We start from the raw sequence: 19,473 nt of genomic DNA, 5'->3' as shown, positions 1-19,473 counted from the left end.
GCGAATTGTTTTTAGGCCGGCGAATCGTGGGAGGATCGTGCGGGCAATTCGCGACAGGGTATAAGTATTTCTATAAAAGCGAGATAACGTTAATCGATTCTGAAATCGAATTGGTGGAGCCGCAGATCGGGAATCGATCCGCCGAAGGTGCAAACGTGGAGGCGGGCGAGGCGCAACGACGATGACGTCATCTCCACAAGCGGGGTTTGTATTTCCCAGAGCATACAAGCATTGACACAGAAGCTGATTGGGCAATACTCGCCCGGAGAGGGCGTGGCCCTCAAAAGTTTTGACCAATCGAGGAGCGCTATCGTCTATCAACATTGCGAAATACAATCGGGAGTCACGAGCGTTGCGAAATGTGGACCCCCCCTCCCCACCGTGTCAAGCGGCAGCGAATGTTGACTTAGTGTGGGGGTGGGGGTCCATATTTCGCAACGTTCTCATGCGCAACGTGTTCATTTGCAGGCTCAATCCACTGCAGGATGAAAGCCTCCAGACGTGGCGGGCACCGCGATGGCCAGATGTCATCTTATATTTATACAGCTCCTTTATTGAAGGCGCTTTTACCAGGGATATGAGTGGTACAGCGGGGTGGGGGGTGTAGCTTAAGGTGATGCGGTGAATCGGGATGGGGTAATGGGGAAGGTGGGTGTAGTGGGTAGGGGCATCACAGAGGGGTCACCTTGGGATGGAGGGAAGGATTGGCCAGGGAGATGAACGAGGTGGTGGGGGTCTTGAGGTCAGTGGGTACGATCCCGACCCTGACGCCTGCTGCTGTATATTTGGATTCATACTCTTGGGTTTTTTCGGTAAAGTCACGTAGGTAAAATAATAATAAATGAAAATAAATCAATTATTTATTTTCATTATTATTTTACCTACGTGACTTTACCGAAAAAAACCTAAGGAGTATGAATCATTGCAGTCACGAAAGCTTCAAATCTAGAATGTATATTTGGAGTTTGCGTGTCTCTCATCATCATCATCACGGTGGCTATGAGATGTTAACTACCTCGCCTGGTCTACAGGAGGTCCGTGGGGTTCGATTCCGACCCTGACGTCTGCTGGATTTTTGGAGTTTGTGGGGTCTTTACTCCGTGTTTTCTCATCCTGATTTCGAACCACGCGTTTAGATTTTATTGGCTTACTGCTGTACATTTCCATGCGATAAAAGCCACTTCTTTGAGTTATCGTTTGTGGCCAGGTCGACTTCTAAAAAAAGAGCCGTATAGCTCCTGGCAAAATAATAAAAAAGTGTTTCATTTGATTGTGATTCACCACCCTGCTCCAGTGTGTGCTGAAGGCGAGGAGCGAATTACAGACACGTGGATCTTGTCGCCACCTGCAACCTGTACGACCTGTTATTTAAAACTTACAGTGGTCCCACAGACAAGCACTCTCCTGGCTCGAGTCTTCTTAGTTTACGAATAATAATAAAAAGATAAAATAATTATTGTTTTTTTATTTTAAAAAAAGTTTTTTTATTGTTTTATATTTTTATTATTTTATTATTTCCCTTCTACGTGACTTTACCGAAAGAACCAATAATATGAATCCCTGCAGTCACGAAAGCTTTGAATAAAATAAATGCACCGTTTACAGGAGACGCTTTTAGCATTTATCTACTTTGAGTTCGTTTCAAATGGTCAAACGTAGTTTCACTTGTTGGCTAACATTAAACATTTTGCTGTACATAATATAGGTGCTGTACTAGTGACGAATTGGCACGTTCTGTTTACGTGACAAACCTGACTAATTAGCTTTTTTTCATTTACGCTATCTAACCCAAAAAAAACTTATATTATGGATGATATCGGTCGCGAAAGCCGACTAAGTGTTAAACTGATTTTGCTGGACATCTGCGAAAAAGAGCTTTATAACCCATCGGATTCCTCCAGTATAAATACAAATTCTAACACGTAGGCTTTCGCGACCAATATCATCCATAATACAGAGGTTTTTTTTGGGGTTATATCGCGTAATATTTTTAGAATGTATATGCTAACCCCCAAAAAAACCTGTATTATGGATAAATAAAGATTATGTTGGCACGGAAAATTTAAACCCCCGCGCATTTACAAATCGCGTTTTTAGTGAGGGGGGGGGGGGCCTGCGGCGCTTTCCGTAGTCGCCGCATCGACACGCGATTGGTTCCGCGTGAGACGACCTCTCGGCCAATCGCGGCGCCGTGCGGCGCTCCACGTGATCCTGCCTGAGCCAATAGGGCGCGTCCCAGGGTGCTGGTGGGGGTGGTGCGTGTCCACGTGGTCAGTCCAGAGTGGTCGTTCTGCCATGGAGGCGAGAGGGGAGATGAGCGACGCAAAGACGCACAGGGGCAAGGCTCCTAAACACAAGATGCCGAGCAGCAAGCGGAGGCACGGGCAGACGTTCAAGAACCCGCACGCGGCGTTCAGAGAAGGTGCGGTGCGCGGCTTCCTCGGCCACGTGGAGGAGGCAGGAGGCGTGAGGTCCGAAACGTCGCCGCCTCATGTCGGGGCCGGCCGGCCCAGCATCGCGACGTGGGGGGGGATAAAATTAGTAGCAGTTTGTGCCGAGTCAAAATGTACAGCTGTCCTCATTTGTTTTTCCTTGGAACCTTGCTAGTTGAGTAGTTTAAGGCGATGTCCACTCGGTCCCGTAACGACAAAGAAGTGAAAACTAAAGTATCAAAGTATGAAGAAAAAATAATAATAGGTTTTACCCTTTCTGGCAATAAACATTTTCTGAGAAAGGGTAACCCCTATTTTTTCATACTTTGATACATTTTGTAGCTGCTCACCCGAGCTATAAATGCTCTCTGATGGTGGCATTGCCCTTGTACTGTTCCCATTTTGGTGTTCTGTAGTCTGACACTGGCCTTAAAGAAGGCTGCTGTCTCTGGTGTTGGGTCAATCAGTTTCAAAGACAAATATCAGAACATGTTTGTTTACATGTTCACCATAAGTACCGTATGTGGTTTATGCAGACTTAATTCCTTGCAAAAAGGTTTATATTAGGTGTTTGAACACCGTAACGCCTGTTTTATTGCCAGAAAGGGTAAAACCTATTCTTATACGTTAATAGCGGTAATCGAGTCATTAAATAATGCAAAGCGCTGATTACACAACTTGGGGGTCAACAGTAATCGCCCCCCTTTCGGAAACGATAGCAGCTGGCTCGCTGTATCTGAACGTGCGCTGCTAAAGCTGCAACCCCGTGGCGATGTTGCGGGCGCCTTCTTCGTGAGGTTCCTTTAACACCAGGGGTGTGGGCGAGAGGCATTCGAGTCTGATGTTCTGTAGCGTCTAACATTTATTCAAAGTATTGTTTCATATTTATTGTCGTACTCCCCGCCCCCTGTTTAAACAAGCTCGCCCTACTGCGTTACGTCGTCATTATGGATTGGATCAGAATCCGTATTAATACTGAAGGAATCCGATGAGCTATGAAGCTCTTATTGTACAGATGTCCAGTTTGGGGTATGTCAGAAAGTTAGAACAATAAACAATACAACACGATAGGAGTTCACAGTATAGGAAATGTAAGTAAATCACTTTTGTATAACTTGTTTATTTTAGCAGGTAAGGCTCACTTAGATATAAAGCTCTTTGTTCAGAAGCGACCTGGCCACAATTGATCGCTCAACGAAGTGGCTCATGTTGAAATTAATAGCAGCCCCGCCGTGGGATGAGGAATTTTCATCACTGGCTTTAGGGTCCCCCCCCCCAAATGATCGCGTGAGCAGGGGACTTTGCTTAACGCAACCAAGTGAGAGGCCCGATTGGATGTGTTCCAAGGATCATGATTCACCCGGCGTACCTTGAATATGTACAGATTTCGATTTAAAGCTTTCGTGACTGCAGGGATTCATCTTCTTGGTTCTTTCGGTAAAGTCACGTAGAAGGGAAGTAATAAAATAATAAAAAATAAAACATAATAAAAATAAATAATTCTCACGACGTTTCGGCCACAATGCAAGCAGCCGTCCTCAGGTGAAGATCAGGTCTGTCGGGGAGACAGCGTCTGAAACGTCGTGAGAATTACTTCCCTTCTACGTGACTTTACCGAAAGAACCAAGAAGATTTACAGATTTGTGGGGAGTCGACAGTTGGGACATGAAGATGGCCCAGGACGGGAATGAGAAGCAGACACCACATGAGTGGGGGAATACCAGAAAAAAACTATTGACCAACTGCACCCTGCCAAGCAAATGCAGAATTTCCACCACTAGTTTTGTATCGCATCACTGATCGTTTGAACAGGGATATGCTTTAGCGTGAATTAAACCATAGATAAACCATAGTGGGCTACGAAATTAACCACCTCAATCCTTGCTAAGCTATGTGAAAGACCACAGAGATGAATTATTTCCTGTAATGATACATATTTAATGTGCATTTCGTAACCCCAGGGATTCAATAATGGTTGTGATATTGAGTCTACATTTAACTTATGTGTGGACTGCCTACCCCTTGCGTTTTTGAGCATGGAAACACTTAGTTTAGGCATTGGTCATTGTGAATGTGTTGTCCGTTACAAATCCCCAAAAACCTAAGTAAAATCTATTAACCGCTGGGGCATATTTGTTGGGGCCCTAATTGAACATGGGTTATCATAGGGAAATAAATAAATTATTAACTATTAAGCTTCCAACATTGCATAATTAATCTGAAAGTAATGTTCACCAGTGCTCTTGACTTGGAGTACTCTTGTGGTCAGACTTCCAGTCAGATGTAACACTTAATAGTAATTATTTCACTAAATAATACAAATGTTATTGTTTCTGACAAGTGTTACATTTGTTTGTATATTTCAAATCTTAATTTCTTCCACGCTTGATGTGGCCATTTCTCAATTTCTCTCCTATAGATATGATTGCAAAAAAGAAGGAAATGGTTGTGCATAGGTACAAGAAGATGTTGCGAAAAATGGGGCAAGGGCCCTCCCTCCAAGGCCGAGTGACAACACAGCAAGGGCCTAGCCAGAGGGTAGAACAGGGAAAGGGACAAAGGTGGGGCCGGGCGGCCCAGCCGTGGATGGAAAGGCCTCAAGCGGGAAAGGGGGCGACACGACAGGAGACCGAGCAGAGCACATCACCGGAGGTGGAGGCAGACTACCCAGAGCACCTGCGGCATCTGTACGAAGCGGAGGAGAAGGCACTCGGTGTCGCTGAACCAGAGATGACGAGTCGAGTGCGGTAGGTATGAGCAGTGGCGCAAATCTGACTTGATGCTGTCTTGCCAATATCTTTATTAGGAACGCGACGAAGCATCGATTTGTCAATTTAAATATTGTGTATGTGTAGTATAGCATGCTTGCAATTATACGTGTAAGTATTGATTGTATTTTGTTAATTATGTTGAAATGTTATGACAATTTTGGGATGAATGGAGTGAACTAGACTGCACAAATGAGATATAACACTGAAAAAAATATAAATGGGATTATTAAAAGCTGAAAAAATATAAATGGTGTTTTAATCATCATTACACCAAATCGTAGCAGTTAATATCACTGAGGATAAATCGTTTTATGCCTAATGTTTATGACTCAAACGTAAAACAATTGAAAAACATTGACTTCATTATCAGTGTTGTTTGTGATTATACTTTAAACTGGCATATCATTCACTTTTGAATTGTGTGTATATATAGTTATTTCCAAACAAATGTTCTTTGAAGTTAACGAAAATAACTGGTGATGGACGTTGATGTACAAAATTAATTTATGTTCTATCTTTCAGAAAAAAGAAACCAAGTTTATATCAGAAAGCCAAACAAGAATATGAGAGAATAAATACAGAAAAAGCAAACAAAGCAGAGGTAAGATTATTGCATGAATTTTATATGCATGCAACAAATAGCAACTGTGATTTACACCATTGGAACCTTCTTTGCCAGTAGCAAAATATGATAATTGTTTTTTTACCCTTTTATCTGGCAACAAAACTGACACCGTTTTTTGGTTGCATTCCGACCGCAGGTATTGTGGTCAATGCAAACATGACTCCTTGTTGCCAGATAAAAGGGTAAAAAAACAATTATCAACTGTGATGTTTATTAAGCGACATTAAGCATTATTTAAAGTAAAATGTGTATATGTCAACATGTTTACCATTATGACAGTGAAAGGGTCATTCGGTAACTGTAAATACATTACCTGAAGTAGGTCGCCTCTGTAATTTGAATAAACAAAGCCGATTCCTTTGCATGAATTAACGCGGTGTTCAGGAGATCCAGCGGCGAAAGGAGGAGAGGGAGAAGGCAATAAAGGAGCACAAGCAGCGCAGGCAGGAGACGTTTCGCATGCTCTCGCAGAAAACCAAGAAGGGGCAGCCAAGGCTGCAGCTGCAAATGGAGCACCTCCTGTCGAAGATCCAGGCAAATCGTGAAGCCACTCAATGACCACTGAAAGCTTGTCACGGAAGTCATCGACTAAACGACTGATATTTAGCTTAAGTATTCTCTGCCTATATCTGATCGAGGCCAATGTAAAAAGCTTTATTTTTTTTGAGCGTGTAAAATAACCATGAAATGAAATACAATGCAACGACATCCGTATTACAGTAGGAATTATATTGTAATAAAATCTAAACATTTACATTTAATAGAAACATTTGTGAAATCCATGTGTTTAAATCTGTAAAACCCACCTAGCCGAGTTCATAACAGTAAAACTTGTCTGTAATCGGATTTTTAGGAAAAGGGTTTAAAGCACAGGTCCTGTGAAAAACGGATGTTTGCAGAGCGTTAACTAGCATTTCTAATGTGTGAACCTGCTACAGGAGACAATATTTCTTAGTGTGGTCCAAACAAAGGCAATCGAGCTCAGAGGACACGTTCCAATAGCATTGCACAGCACAAAATGTGTCGGCCACCAGCATTGTGTTGTAGAAGGAAGTAAAAATTGAGTTTTTTACCTATTTCTGTGGACCTTTGTTCATATGCTTCCCTTGTAATGTGAGCTATTCATGAATTATGAACTATTTTCACAATTTAGTATGACATTTTTCTGGAAGTTACAGCGAGCATCATCAAGCAGTTGCAAGATATCTGAATATTTGGCAGTCTTGGGCCTTAAATAAGAGGTGTGATGTCATCAGTGTGCATCCACAAGATGGCAGAAAGTGATACAAAGTTGATTATATATGTATTTTTTTATTCGCTCGATATTTTTTGGCAATACAAGAGTTGTGATATCGCATGGGGATGTCATCCTTTTCAACCTTCTGATTTTAGGATTCCTATTGTGGCCACAATTGATATAAACCATTGAGGTGCATCTTTAATAAGTTTCTGGTGAGGAGTCCATTAATCACATTAAACAAATCAAAACTTGTATATTAGATTGGATGCATGTATCATGAATGGAAGACGATTCGATGTAGTCAGTTAATGATTGTGTCTATTTATTGTAATGCCTCCAAAGCTTCTTTCAAGTTATGCATATTGCACTAGCGCTTTTCAGATTTCTATTTCTCAGTTCCTTTTACATTTATAAAACATTGGTTGAATAGACTACATAATGTATTGCTTTGCGATGTTGATATTTGTTTGGAAACTTTTTTCAATAAAATGTGGAACTCAACTTTCTCTTTTGTGTTTTATGCCAATTGTGTTATCGGTGTCTTATGAAAACCCACTCATACCTCTCGCAGAGAAGTACTCCCCTTCTAAGAGAACAGTCCCCTGAAGAAGATATCACAGATCTAAAATAAAATTAACCCGTAAAAACAAAGTTTTTCCCTGTAAATCCTTTATATTCGTGGCGGCTAGAGTCCTCTCGTCCTCTGGCTTGAGATGGCTGCCACCTATGTGTCAGATGATTGCCTGCCACCATTAAGCAATTGGTAATTAAATATAATTTATTTTTTCCTAAAAAGTGTAACATTTTTGAAACATTTTTTCACGAAAATAAATTGTCACGCACAACGAGTTTGTGTGCAAAATGTCAGCTCGATTGGATCACGGGAAGTGGGTTAAAAAACGACCGAAAGATTTGCACGGTCGTAAGCGTGCAAGCAAGTGAACTTAATATAAAGGATTTAATAACGCGACCTCTTTCACACCAGGAGCGTCACTTTCCAATGTACCCTACTACAGAGAGATGCCATTCACAATAGTCAAACCGAAGTTTATTATTCATAGCACTTGAATTTAGCGCATTAAGTGAAGAGTTAAAATGCATCTTATTTGGGGGGGAGTTGTGTATTCACTGGGGACTGGGCTGAGATCACGACCTGTTGAACGGTTAATCACAACTGGCTGGATTTCAAATTCACAATCTCAACAGTGCCAGCTCAAGTGCGTTCTCACCTCTTGAGCCACCTGGCTTTGTTAATTTAGCAAAGAGAAAAAATAATCGTTTTTAAAAATGTCCATGTTGAATATTCCTGCTTCAAGAACTTAACGATTTTAAAGTTTCCACATGAAAAAACATGTATATGGGTTTTGTGGACTGCACATGCCAATAAAACACCACAGTGGTAGTAAGGTCTTTGGATGAATTCGTCCAGTATTTTCCACTTGGAGGAAATTAGACTAATTAATTGTAGATGCGCACATTCATAATACAATAGATGCACGTGCCCCTGATTTAGAACCCGATTTGATATACTGCAGCTTAGCTCGGTGGAATAGCATCGAGAGAGCCTTGTGTGAGCTCAGTGTTTGTGAATAATGGAAGGGGGGGAGACCTTGGGACCTTATTGAAAAGGCCCCGTTGCTGGGAAAGTAAATCTCGGCTGTAACCACAACACTGCAGCCCCCTTCCCTTGGAGGCTGCCAAAGGGAGGAGGCCGTGCAGAATAGAAGGGTGTAGATTGAGATTTTGTATCTCACTAAAAACGAGTATAGTCGTACCCTTAAAGTGTTTCTTTAACAGTTTGCCATGAAAATGTTTTAACGTCAACAATTGTGGTGGCACTACTGCTGTTGAACAAACATAACTATCTGGTAAGTTGTGTGTTAAAGTGGATTAATCACACTGCAATAGACGCTCATTCAATTATTAAAATAACACGGTAGCTGCTCATTAAACTTAGTCACGACTGTCGTGTTAAATCTCAAGTTGTAAAGGAATCAATTCTGAGTAAATGAAGGTACAGTTGTGTGTTCGTGCCTGTACCAATATGAAACAACCTAAACTGGAAGTGACGTGTAAACCTGTGAAATAAGCGTTGATGGTGTTTATTTGCTTATGACATTCATCATACAGTTACAACGTATCCGTGGGTGTTATTAAGCACACGTGTTGGTCGTGTACAAGTTACAAATGAACCACCATCAGCTTCCAGTGGGATCCCGACTAAGTATATCCATAAAACCGTGCGAATCGGTCCGTATAATTTTACTGCCCATTACACAACTATTTAGTTTAATCAATAAAAATCTAAATAGGTTTTTAAGGCTTGTTAAATTAACACAGTGCTTTTAGTGTACAGTACTGGAGTTTTATTTGTGAAACAAATGTTGAGGGTTGACAGTGATCAATCTGCAGGCACCACCAAATTCGTTTGAGAACCACTGCAAACAAGATCCCGTGCTATTATAATAATTATTATGACACACCACTCTGTCATCCACTCTCTGCAACGTGTGATATATGACTGCAGTAGATCATCTCTTGTTTTTTTAAATTATAATCTTGTTTTTCATATTAACTACAGACCCAGAGTGTATGCAGTATATATATGAAAAAAACATGCTTGTTCCATTAGCATCGAATCAATTATAGCTCGTTCATATGTGTAAAGTGTCCTGCAACGATACAATCAACTCGGCGACAAAACGCAGTTGTATTGAAATTTCAAACGCGTGAAGGCTGCGACAGTGGGGGCGGTAAGAATCGATCCCCTTGGCGAGTCGATAAATTGGCCCACAAATTGGTTGTCACAATTCGATCAAGAAACGCTTCGTTCGCATTGCGCCGATCTGCAGCATCGTCGCCAGTGGCATAAATAGTACTAATCACATACCTGCATTTCCCATATCCCCTCCCTTTGATGCTGCTAATCCTGCATAATGCACGGGCATAAGTAGTACTAATCACATACCTGCATTTCCCATATCCCCTCCCTTTGATGCTGCTAATCCTGCATAATGCACGGGCATAAGTAGTACTAATCACATACCTGCATTTCCCATAAATATGCTAAATTCATATTGATATGCAAATTATTTTGTCAAGGCGCCCTTTCCCCCCCTTCCAACCCAGATTAAATATACGCTCCAAGAATGGTGTTGTTTCATTCAGACGCTCTCCCCGACAGACCTGGTCTTCACCTGAGGACAGCTGCTTGCGTTGTGGCCGAAACGTCGTGAGAATTATTTTATTATGTTTTATTTTTATTATTTTATTATTTCCATTCTACGTGACTTTACCGAAAGAACCAAGAAGATGAATCCCTGCAGTCACGAAAGCTTTAAATCGAAAAATGAATAAAGCGATCTAACTAGCATTTATCGTTTAAAAAACTTTCCATGTTTTTTACCCCAGTAATTACCCTGTAATCGCGAAATTTGTATGGGATAAGGGTAAAAGGTAAGGTAAAGGTAGGCTCGTTCTTTTTTACCTTTCACCTTTTACCTTACCTGCTAAAGGGTAAAAGGTAGGGTAGCGCGATTGTATTGTGGTAAGATAAAGGTAGGGTAAAGTTTCTCTTGTTTTTTTTACCGTTTAACTTTTACCTTACCTTGCCGAGGCCTAGCCAGGGTCAGCGGCGGCGTGGTGTATTCCGCAAATATGCCCGACTGTGAGGGTGGGCACAAGCCGGTGTGAGTAGGTTAAACGTTGAGTTTTATAAGGGCACCACGGGGTGACCAGCCCCTCCCCACGCAGCCCCACCCCTCCCACCCAGCTCCACCCTCCCCACCCAGCCCCTCCCCACCCACCCAGCCCCTCCCCACCCTCCCTCCCCACCCAGCCCCTCCCCATTCTCCCCTCCCCACCCAGCCCCACCCTCCCCATCCAGCCCCACCCTCCCCACCCAGCCCCTCCCCACCCCACCCAGCCCCTCCCCACCCACCCAGCCCCTCCCCACCCAGCCCCTCCCCACCCTCCCCTCCCAACCCAGCCCCACCTTCCCCACCCAGCCCCTCCCCACCCTCCCCACCCAGCCCCTCCCCACCCTCCCATCCCTACCCAACCCCTCCCCACCCACCCAGCCCCTCACCTCCCCACCCTCCCTCCCCACCCAGCCCCTCCCCATTCTCCCCTCCCCAGGAGGTTCCTACCAGTATTAATCGGTGCATTTGTGCGTCGTTACACAAGCTGCTTTTTATACGTGCGCATGTTGAACTTCTTTCGCTCCCTACGTGGCCAACCGTGCCAATCGGTGGTGCGGGGGGAAGGACAACAAACTAAACACAAAAAGCAGTTTAGGGTGAGGGTTAGGATTGTTAGGGTTCGGGCTTATATTAAACATTTTTGAGTTAGATTGCGTTATTTATAAATGTGTCGTAACCCTCCACCACCCGACACGGCCAATCTGTAAAAAAATTAACCCGTAAAAACAAAGTTTTTCACTATAAATATTTTATATGCGTGGCATCGGTTTTATTTTATTATTAATTTCTGTTTTTCTTGAGTAAGAGTTTCATTTTTATCACATTGGTATTTTAAATAAAATATGAAAAAAAAAATTCCCTAAAAAGTAGAAAACTTTGGAAAAAAATTTTCACGAAAATAAATTGTCACGCACAACGAGTCTGTGTGCAAAATGTCAGCTCGATTGGATCACGGGAAGTGGGTTAAAAAACGACCGAAAGATTTGCACGGTCGTAAGCGCGCAAGCAAGCAAGTGAACTTAATATAAAGGATTTAAAAAAGAGTCACGTTGACAAAAGACAAATAGTTCACTACTATAGCCCACCGGTGTATTGAGAGTGAATCCACAACATTTACAATTTTTGAGTAGTACGACGTTTCGCTGGTAATTACATCCAGCATCATCGGGCAATTTGCCAGAATAGTGAAGCCCTCCACCTGCTCCCGGTCTTAAATAGAGCAGCAGGGTGACGTCATCATTTAATTCAGGGTTCATAACTCCTTTTAGGAGTCCCAATTCCAGCGCAGTGCAAATATAATAATATTCAGCACTATATATTAATTTTAATACTAATCACCGTGTTCTATACTCAGGAAAGCCACATTGAGATCTAAACACTTTTACTGGTAGGAATCTGGTTACACCAGTCCACAGGGGATTATTGTGTCCGTCGTGCAGGGAGGGGCTGGGTGGGGAGGGAGGAGCTGGGTGGGGAGGGTGGGGCTGGGTGGGGAGGGGAGGGTGGGGAGGGGCTGGGTGGGGCTGGGTGGGGAGGGGCTGGTCACCCCGTGGTGCCCTTATAAAACTCAACGTTCAACCTACTCACGCCGGCTTGTGCCCGCCCTCACAGTCGGGCATATTTGCGGAATACACCACGCCGCCGTTGACCCTGGCCATTGACCGAGCAACCCAACGTTCCTACCAGCTCCCTCCGCAGGAATGTGTTTTTCTTTTCCGAAGGGTCCTGCATCGGAATGTTTGGCTCGTTCCGTTGATGAGTGGTTAGCTTCCCCATATTGTTACAGGCTCGCCTGGTATGCATGAGGTCTGAGGGTTCGATCCCGACCCTGACACCTGTATATGGGGATTTTTCGTGGATTTTTTTTCTTTCTCCGGGTCCTCCAGGGTTTTCCCTCCACATTTAGAAACATGCGCTTAGATTATTTTGGCTGCGATACATTGCCACATTGTTTGTGGCCAGGTCGCTTCTGAAAAAGCGGCTAATAGCTCAGTGGGTTTTACTTTATAAAATGAAATATAGTTGAGTTTTTTTGTGTGATTTGCTGACCTTTCCTACACTTTGCACTCATATCGTGTTTTTGTTTTGTCTGTTGCTGTAACGTTCTGACCCGCCCCGAATGGACATCTGTAAAACAAAACAAGAGCTTTATAGCTCATCGGATTCCTCCAGCGAAAAATAAACATGCTGACAATGAGACCACGAGTCAGGCTCTGGCAATGACCGTCGTACAAGTGACAGATCCTCGGTGTGCCGCACTTGGCGTGTCGGTCTCATTTCATCCATGTCCCTCCACCTGGCAGGCGGCGAGGAGATGTCTCTGTCCACGAGGATTCGCGGATACACCGCCTGGGCCAACCTGCGCATGGAGGCATCTGGTTGCTATGTCTCCAACGTGCTCGCTGAGCTCTTCACTGGGACCAACCTCCGAGCTCTGCTCCTGAGTATGGGGTGCAACCCAGAACGTCGGGGAGGCACGACACAGTTAATGTTAAACTCGAAACGAATGTGAATTGGACACAAATTACGAGTCGTGGCATGGCCCGCATTTGTTTAGCATGCCGCCTTTTGCTCTAGTTTGATGCACATACAAGGTGCTTAAAATGTTTTTTTAACACTTCTGAGAATTTGCAACAATACCACGAGAAATGTGCCTCCGGCCTCTGGAGACCACCTGGATAAGATTCCAGGCACGTGTTGACAATGATGGCGAACAAGTGGAAACTATTTGACTTTTTGAAGCTATTAACATTAATTTGTTATCATGTTACAGTGCATTAACCGTTCTTTTTCCAGTAAAAACGATAGTCCCTTGTAAGTGTTAAACATTTTTGAAGCACCCTGTATATAAAGGTAAAAAACTGCCACGTGTTAAATACTGTATCATCATGGGACCTCTTTTGCCAGTACCAAAATATACTAATAGGGTTTTTCCCCTTTTTTCTGGCAACAAAACTGACACCTTTTGCAAGGAATCATGTCTACATTAACCACAATACCTGCAGTCAAATGCAAACAAAAAACAACACTCTGGTAATTTATGCATTGTCTTTTAGTAAATACTGTATCGTCAACATTTGACTTGATAAAAATGTTGAAGGTGGGCTGAGTCCTGAGTTGAGACGTTGCAGGTCCGACTGAAAACTCCTTTCTTTAGAACTGATTTTTGTGTTCCGTTTGTTGTCCTTCCCCCGCACCTCCAATTAGCACGGGTGACTACGTACGTTGCGAAATAAGTTCAACATACATACTATACATGAGAGGCAGCATTCTAGACTAGGGTATTATTCGGTGGAGTTGTGGCTTAGTTGTTAGAGCGCTGCTCTGTGAAACCTGCTACTTAGGGTCGTTTCAAGACCACAGCTAACATCAATAGTGAGTGATATTTGAACCGACCTGGGCCCTCCTTAGTCAACTCCAAATTACCAGCGTGGTGAAGAATGGTCATACAACCCCCATGATGGACAGGGCATGGGGAGGCCTTCAATACAGTGGATTTACAAAGGTCTGTTCATTATATTTGTACTTAATTATATGTGTAACACACGCACGCGCAAGGCATGCAATAATGCGGTTGTTCACACGGTGTTCACCAACACCATTGAACTCAATCTTTTGCCAGGCACTTCAGAAACTCATGAATAAATCAAAACATTTGACAGATTAGCCCCTTAGAGCTTAGGGCACGGCAGGGTCCCTTAGATGACATAACACACACAAAACATATACAAATGCGGTTCAATATGAGCAGGTTTTGTGTACTTGCGCTCCCCTGAATCAACTGTGTGGGTGAAGTGATTTAAATGTTGTAAATGTTCGTGTAACCGCAACCTAGTACGAGTAAGAAATCCTGTATTTCTAGTACATATTTACATTTTTCGTGGTTACCTAGGAAAGCTTAATTGAGTCCCATGACTTGTTCAGCAGAGTCCTGCCAAGCTAGTTGCAGCAGTAGGCTATGATTACCATAAATATATTCCAATTGAGTACTTTATATATTTTTTTTATTGAAGTAACATTATGCTGTATGTGAAATAATATGGCAGAGGCGTCCCAGGACCGGATATCACTCGTCAGGAATGAAACCCGGAGTCGTTGGGTTCATAGGATATGAGTGTGTGAACCACTGCACCACCATTCTGCCGGAATTAGACATGACCTTGGTATGATGATATACTGTTACATGCTTCAACGCTGATACACCTGAGTTGGGTAATTTTATTTACAGAATGATCTTAAACATATACTGTGCTGTAGATATTAAGAGTGTATATCATAATGTACATACTTCCAGACCGTTACTCAATCCGCTGCTGAAGGCCAGTACGGCTATTACATTCTTCAGTGAGATGCAGATTATAGCTGTCACTGAGTGTAAAAGCTGTGCAACATCATCTGAAGCAGGCAGCGAGATTACAGTTTATATTAATCAAGTATGAACGTCTACGTTAGGCCAGTGAATTCAGCTCTATTGAGCCGTATCTGGCAGGAATACTGTTCGCGCATATCAATTGCAATCACTATCTGCTGTAACAACTCTCCAAAAGCCAGGTCTGAGAGACATTCAGTGTTTTTGTTTGATGATTTGCGATGCTAGGAATGGGTAAATCTATTGCTAATCTTTGCCTGCACGAGCTGTACATCTTCAAGTGTTTCCCGTAATATACCTTCATAGTAAATTGGTATCCCGCGTAGTTCCATGGTCTCCAAACTGTATCCGTAGATTTTCCTGACGGCTGAAACTGCTGCTGCAGGCAACTTATTTACCGCATCCCTCCTTGAAGTTTGAATCTAATTTATAATGGATTCTATCTCACTTCAGTTTTAAACATGGCTGCAAATGATGAGGCACAAGGCCTCCTTTGAGGTCCCATTGGTCCTTACAGAGGCCCCCCCATGGATTTAAGGCCACCTGACCCCCCCCCCCATTCCCGACGCCTTCTCTTGGCACAGCGAAGGGTTTACGTTTGCCATAATTGTCATTAGCACTGGAGCTATGCGTTTTAGAATCTAGATTGAGAACTCATTTCTTTAGAACGTTATTTTGTGTTTAGTTTGTTGTCCTCCTGCCGCACCTCCGATTAGCACGGTCGGCGACGTACGGTGCAAAAGAAGTTCAACACACATACATTGCCGTAAAGGAGGTGAAACAATTGTTTTCCGTCACCAAAATCCAAATTGTACGTTGATGTACATTTTTTTTAATAATTGCACCATGGACGACATAATACATCTATTGTAAAAAAATTTAAAGTAATTTAACGGTTTGTTTCTGCTTTGTTGTACTATATTTATTTAAGCCCAGATCTCCCTTGAAAGATAAACTTCTGGTCTCAATGAGCCCTTACCTGCCCATAAATAAAGGTCATGTGTGTACAGTATATATCTTGAGGTTGAGCGGTATACCACTGGTTTGCGCCCTGCGCTGTGAACCCGGCCACCTGAGTTGAACTACCGTCCAGGGCTAACACTGGTGGTGAGAAATATCTGAACCATCCAATGGTGCCCCCCTTCACCAATCCGCACTGACCACTATGGTAAAGTATGGTCAAACAACCCCCATGACTGATGTGGCGTGGGGGAGCCTTGATCCAACAGTGTGTTGACATTGGGCTATGTTTTTATTAATCTAGATCCAGTGGTCAAAATTTTAATGTAGAAGTCCCAGCATGACACCTATTTGTATTGCCGTTCCCCTCCACGTAAACATCGTAGTAGAGGAACAGTTCTTAATAAGTATAACCCGTAAAAACAAAGTTTTTCACTATAAATCCTTTATATGCGTGGCAGCGAACTTAATATAAAGGATTAAAATATATATTCGCCTGTGGAGGACGCGGGGATCGGCCCCGCGACCTTTGGCATGGGAAGCGAGGGCGCTACCAACTGCGCTACTCCGCCACGGCCTGTGGAGGGGTTACGCTCTGGGCTCTTACACTCTGACGTTCAGCCAAAGCCATGAATGTGTTCTATTTGAATATATGTAAAATACATTTTTTTTGCCTAAAAAGTGTAAAATTTTGAGAATTTTGTTTTCACGAACATTGTCTCGCACAACGAGTCTGTGTGGAAAATGTCAGCTCGATTGGATCATGGGAAGTGGGTTAAAAAACGACCGAAAGATTTGCACGGTCGTAAGCAAGCAAGCAAGCATGCAAGCAAGCAAGCACGCAAGCAAGCAGGCGAACTTAATATAAAGGATTTAAAAGTGCCAATATACATGTTTGGTGTTCTGAGCAGTGCCCGTATGTCGTATACCGACACATGTTAACCACGGTCTATATCTGAATTACTTTCACTTGGCTTAACATTACCGCATGTCTCATGCCCGAGATGAATTAATTGCGTGCTGCCCTTGCTTGCGTTTTATGTGCAGGCCTGGCTGGTCATGCGCCGCAGAGGTTGCAGGGCCTGGATGGGCTTACAGAGCAGCAGAAGGAGACGCGGGCCCGTTGGTTTGTGGAGGAACTCAAGCGGGCCGGGGTGGTGGCAGCCGACACTTCGATAGACGCGCGCATGTTTGCCCTGGGCAGCAACGAACATGTGAGCCGTACATTGTTAGACTGTGGTCACGTATAGTGGCTTACGTGAGTGTTGCACAGCCGGTTTGATTTGTATGGTAGCCACTTGCGGATTTTGGAATTATTTCCTATCTTTTAGAAGAAAAAAAAACAGCTGGTGATTTTTGTTTACAAGTTTCACATGCATTTTCGATTGATAAATTGTATCTGTTGTGGTTTTCGGGATTAAGTTAGATGGCTCTGTGGCTTCAATTTTGGTCCTCATCACCAGCATGCTGTGTGGGCAAGTGCTGTATGGTTGGGTTTCATTCACTACCCACTCCCGGTCAAAGTAAATTGAGATTAATTTCACCTAAATTCTGAAAAATAACATTTACTGTTTTCACCTGGACTCCCTTAGTACTTCCAAACAAAACGAGGGCCCCATACTAGGATTTGTTTTACCTGTTAAATGAAGTAATAATAACGTGATGTATTTATCCAGTAAAATCTCACCGAGTCACAAGACTCTTTTGCAGGAAGATCCTTAATTGGGATATGTGGTCAATTACTTGAAATTATATATTTTTTGCATGTAGGAAGAAATCAAATGACCTGGAGAAAACCCATGCATATAAGGCTCACACAGCTGGGTTCGTGAGCCCATTTTCCTTTATGCCAACCCCTGGCCACATCGCAACCAAATTGGTTTGGAAGTTTAACAAATCTACATGGCCCACCAACCCTTGACTCCAAAGTGCTGAATTACAAGTTTGAGCAAATTCCTCCACCAATGTATCCTTTAAGGGAACACTTTATTGTTTACAAGAATGTGCGCTATCTCAAGGTGTTTTCTACGTGCTGAATGCAGGAAACACGTGTTTTCTTAACTCTCTGGCTTATTAGGTGTTTGACTTGTTTTGGGACCTCGTGGCACGTGACATCTGGTTCACGTGGGAGAGGTCCTGCCACCTGCAGCTCGATGACGATGAGGCACTCTGCTCCATCCCCTTCAAGGTGCTCTCTGCGTTGATGAAATCCTTGGTTTGAAACCAGGCAGCCGCATCTGATAAAAATGTTACTCTCATATGATGAGCAAATGGTAAAGTGATGCCTTCTAAAGACGGTTACTGCATCGCGCGCTTTTGGATGCACTTCTGCAGCCCTCTGGAACGCTCTTCCTTCCGATATTAGGAAGCCACTGGAGCTATGCACTTTAAAATCTGGATTGAAAACTGATTTCTTTAAAACCGCTTTTTGTGTTTAGTTTGTCCTTCCCCCGCACCTACAATTAATGTGGTTGGCTACGTACAGTGCGAAAGAAGTTCAACATCCATATATACATACGTGTGTGGACCAGAAGCAACTTGAAGGGACCTCAGAGGTAGCTCTGTGATGTCTGCTTCCGTGGGCCATTCTCTGTCACGAACGGTCGCACAGCTGTTGCGAGAGATCCGAATGGATACTTCGTCTGACGACATAATGCAGCACAATCCAGATGAACTTGGTGTCAAATGACAAAAAGTTAAGCAAAAAATTATTCACACACAAAACAACAATCACAGCTTCAACAATGTTCATTGGCATTTGAGGGGAGATGCGAATACTCTACGATTTTTAACCTGAACCTTCTTGCCCTATACTGTGGTCTGGAATGCAGTGGACACCCAGAGTCCCTGCTACGAACAGAAGTTTAGGGTCGCTGAGCTCCGGAGAGAGTAATTCTCTCCTGCGAGGCACCTCTGGGTTTGAAAGCCTGCCGGGACATAGCCTGGGCTCTTCCCCTAAAACCTCCTTCAGCGTCCCTCCAGAGTCTGAGCCATTTCCAGGTAACACCTGCATGCGGCCTGTCGATGAGGCGAACAACACACGATTGCATTGTCAATGAGGCGATTGCACTTGCTTGAATTAAATGTGAATAAAGTACAATGGCGCATATATGACTGTCACATACCCAACCTGATCAATTCACTGCCTGCCCACACAATGTGTGTAACTCTCATTTTCTATAGATGTACAAAAATCTAACTTTTTACACGCAGTAAAGTGTTCTTACTCTTGCATACATGTGTTTCCTTCCAAGGCCCAGTGAAACATTTCCCATGTTTAAAGCAGTCCATGCGTTACTTTTTGTGCAGCAACCTATTTGTGGTGCATGGTGTAACTGGCATCTTCAGTAGGTGTCCACAAATCTGACCTTTTCA

At 43.3% G+C, this 19,473-nt stretch overlaps 2 protein-coding genes across 5 annotated transcripts in view; both read left to right on the top strand.

Annotated features, from left to right (window-relative positions):
* Positions 1-23: 23 nt before the first annotated feature.
* CCDC59 (coiled-coil domain containing 59) lies at positions 24-7,569 on the top strand. Of its 2 annotated transcripts, none has more exons than XM_078858956.1 (4): positions 24-204; positions 4,852-5,179; positions 5,726-5,804; positions 6,213-7,569. In XM_078858956.1, the coding sequence occupies exons 2-4, from the start codon at positions 4,854-4,856 to the stop codon at positions 6,384-6,386; spliced, it is 579 nt and encodes a 192-aa protein (XP_078715082.1). In that variant the 5' UTR covers positions 24-204; positions 4,852-4,853; the 3' UTR covers positions 6,387-7,569. The 2 variants fall into 2 exon arrangements, with proteins under 2 accessions (XP_078715082.1, XP_078715080.1); XM_078858954.1 differs by lacking the exon at positions 24-204 and adding an exon at positions 2,256-2,422.
* A 1,197-nt stretch (positions 7,570-8,766) lies between these two features.
* Positions 8,767-19,473, top strand: part of LOC144933801 (uncharacterized) — a 101,213-nt gene continuing 90,506 nt past the window's right edge. The window contains exons 1-5 of one of the 3 annotated variants that reach the window (XM_078858951.1): positions 8,767-8,936; positions 13,073-13,213; positions 17,146-17,312; positions 18,176-18,286; positions 18,930-19,098. In XM_078858951.1, the coding sequence (XP_078715077.1) occupies positions 13,084-13,213; positions 17,146-17,312; positions 18,176-18,286; positions 18,930-19,098 (577 nt within the window). In that variant the 5' untranslated portion in view covers positions 8,767-8,936; positions 13,073-13,083. Of the gene's footprint in view, positions 8,937-10,202; positions 10,301-13,072; positions 13,214-17,145; positions 17,313-18,175; positions 18,287-18,929; positions 19,099-19,473 lie in introns of those variants that run through there. The other 2 variants (XM_078858952.1, XM_078858953.1) reach the window with 2 other exon arrangements.

This window comes from Lampetra fluviatilis, chromosome 8 (genome assembly GCF_964198595.1).
Source record: "Lampetra fluviatilis chromosome 8, kcLamFluv1.1, whole genome shotgun sequence".
Lineage (NCBI taxonomy): Eukaryota > Metazoa > Chordata > Hyperoartia > Petromyzontiformes > Petromyzontidae > Lampetra > Lampetra fluviatilis.
This window is presented reverse-complemented; position numbering and strand designations above follow the sequence as displayed.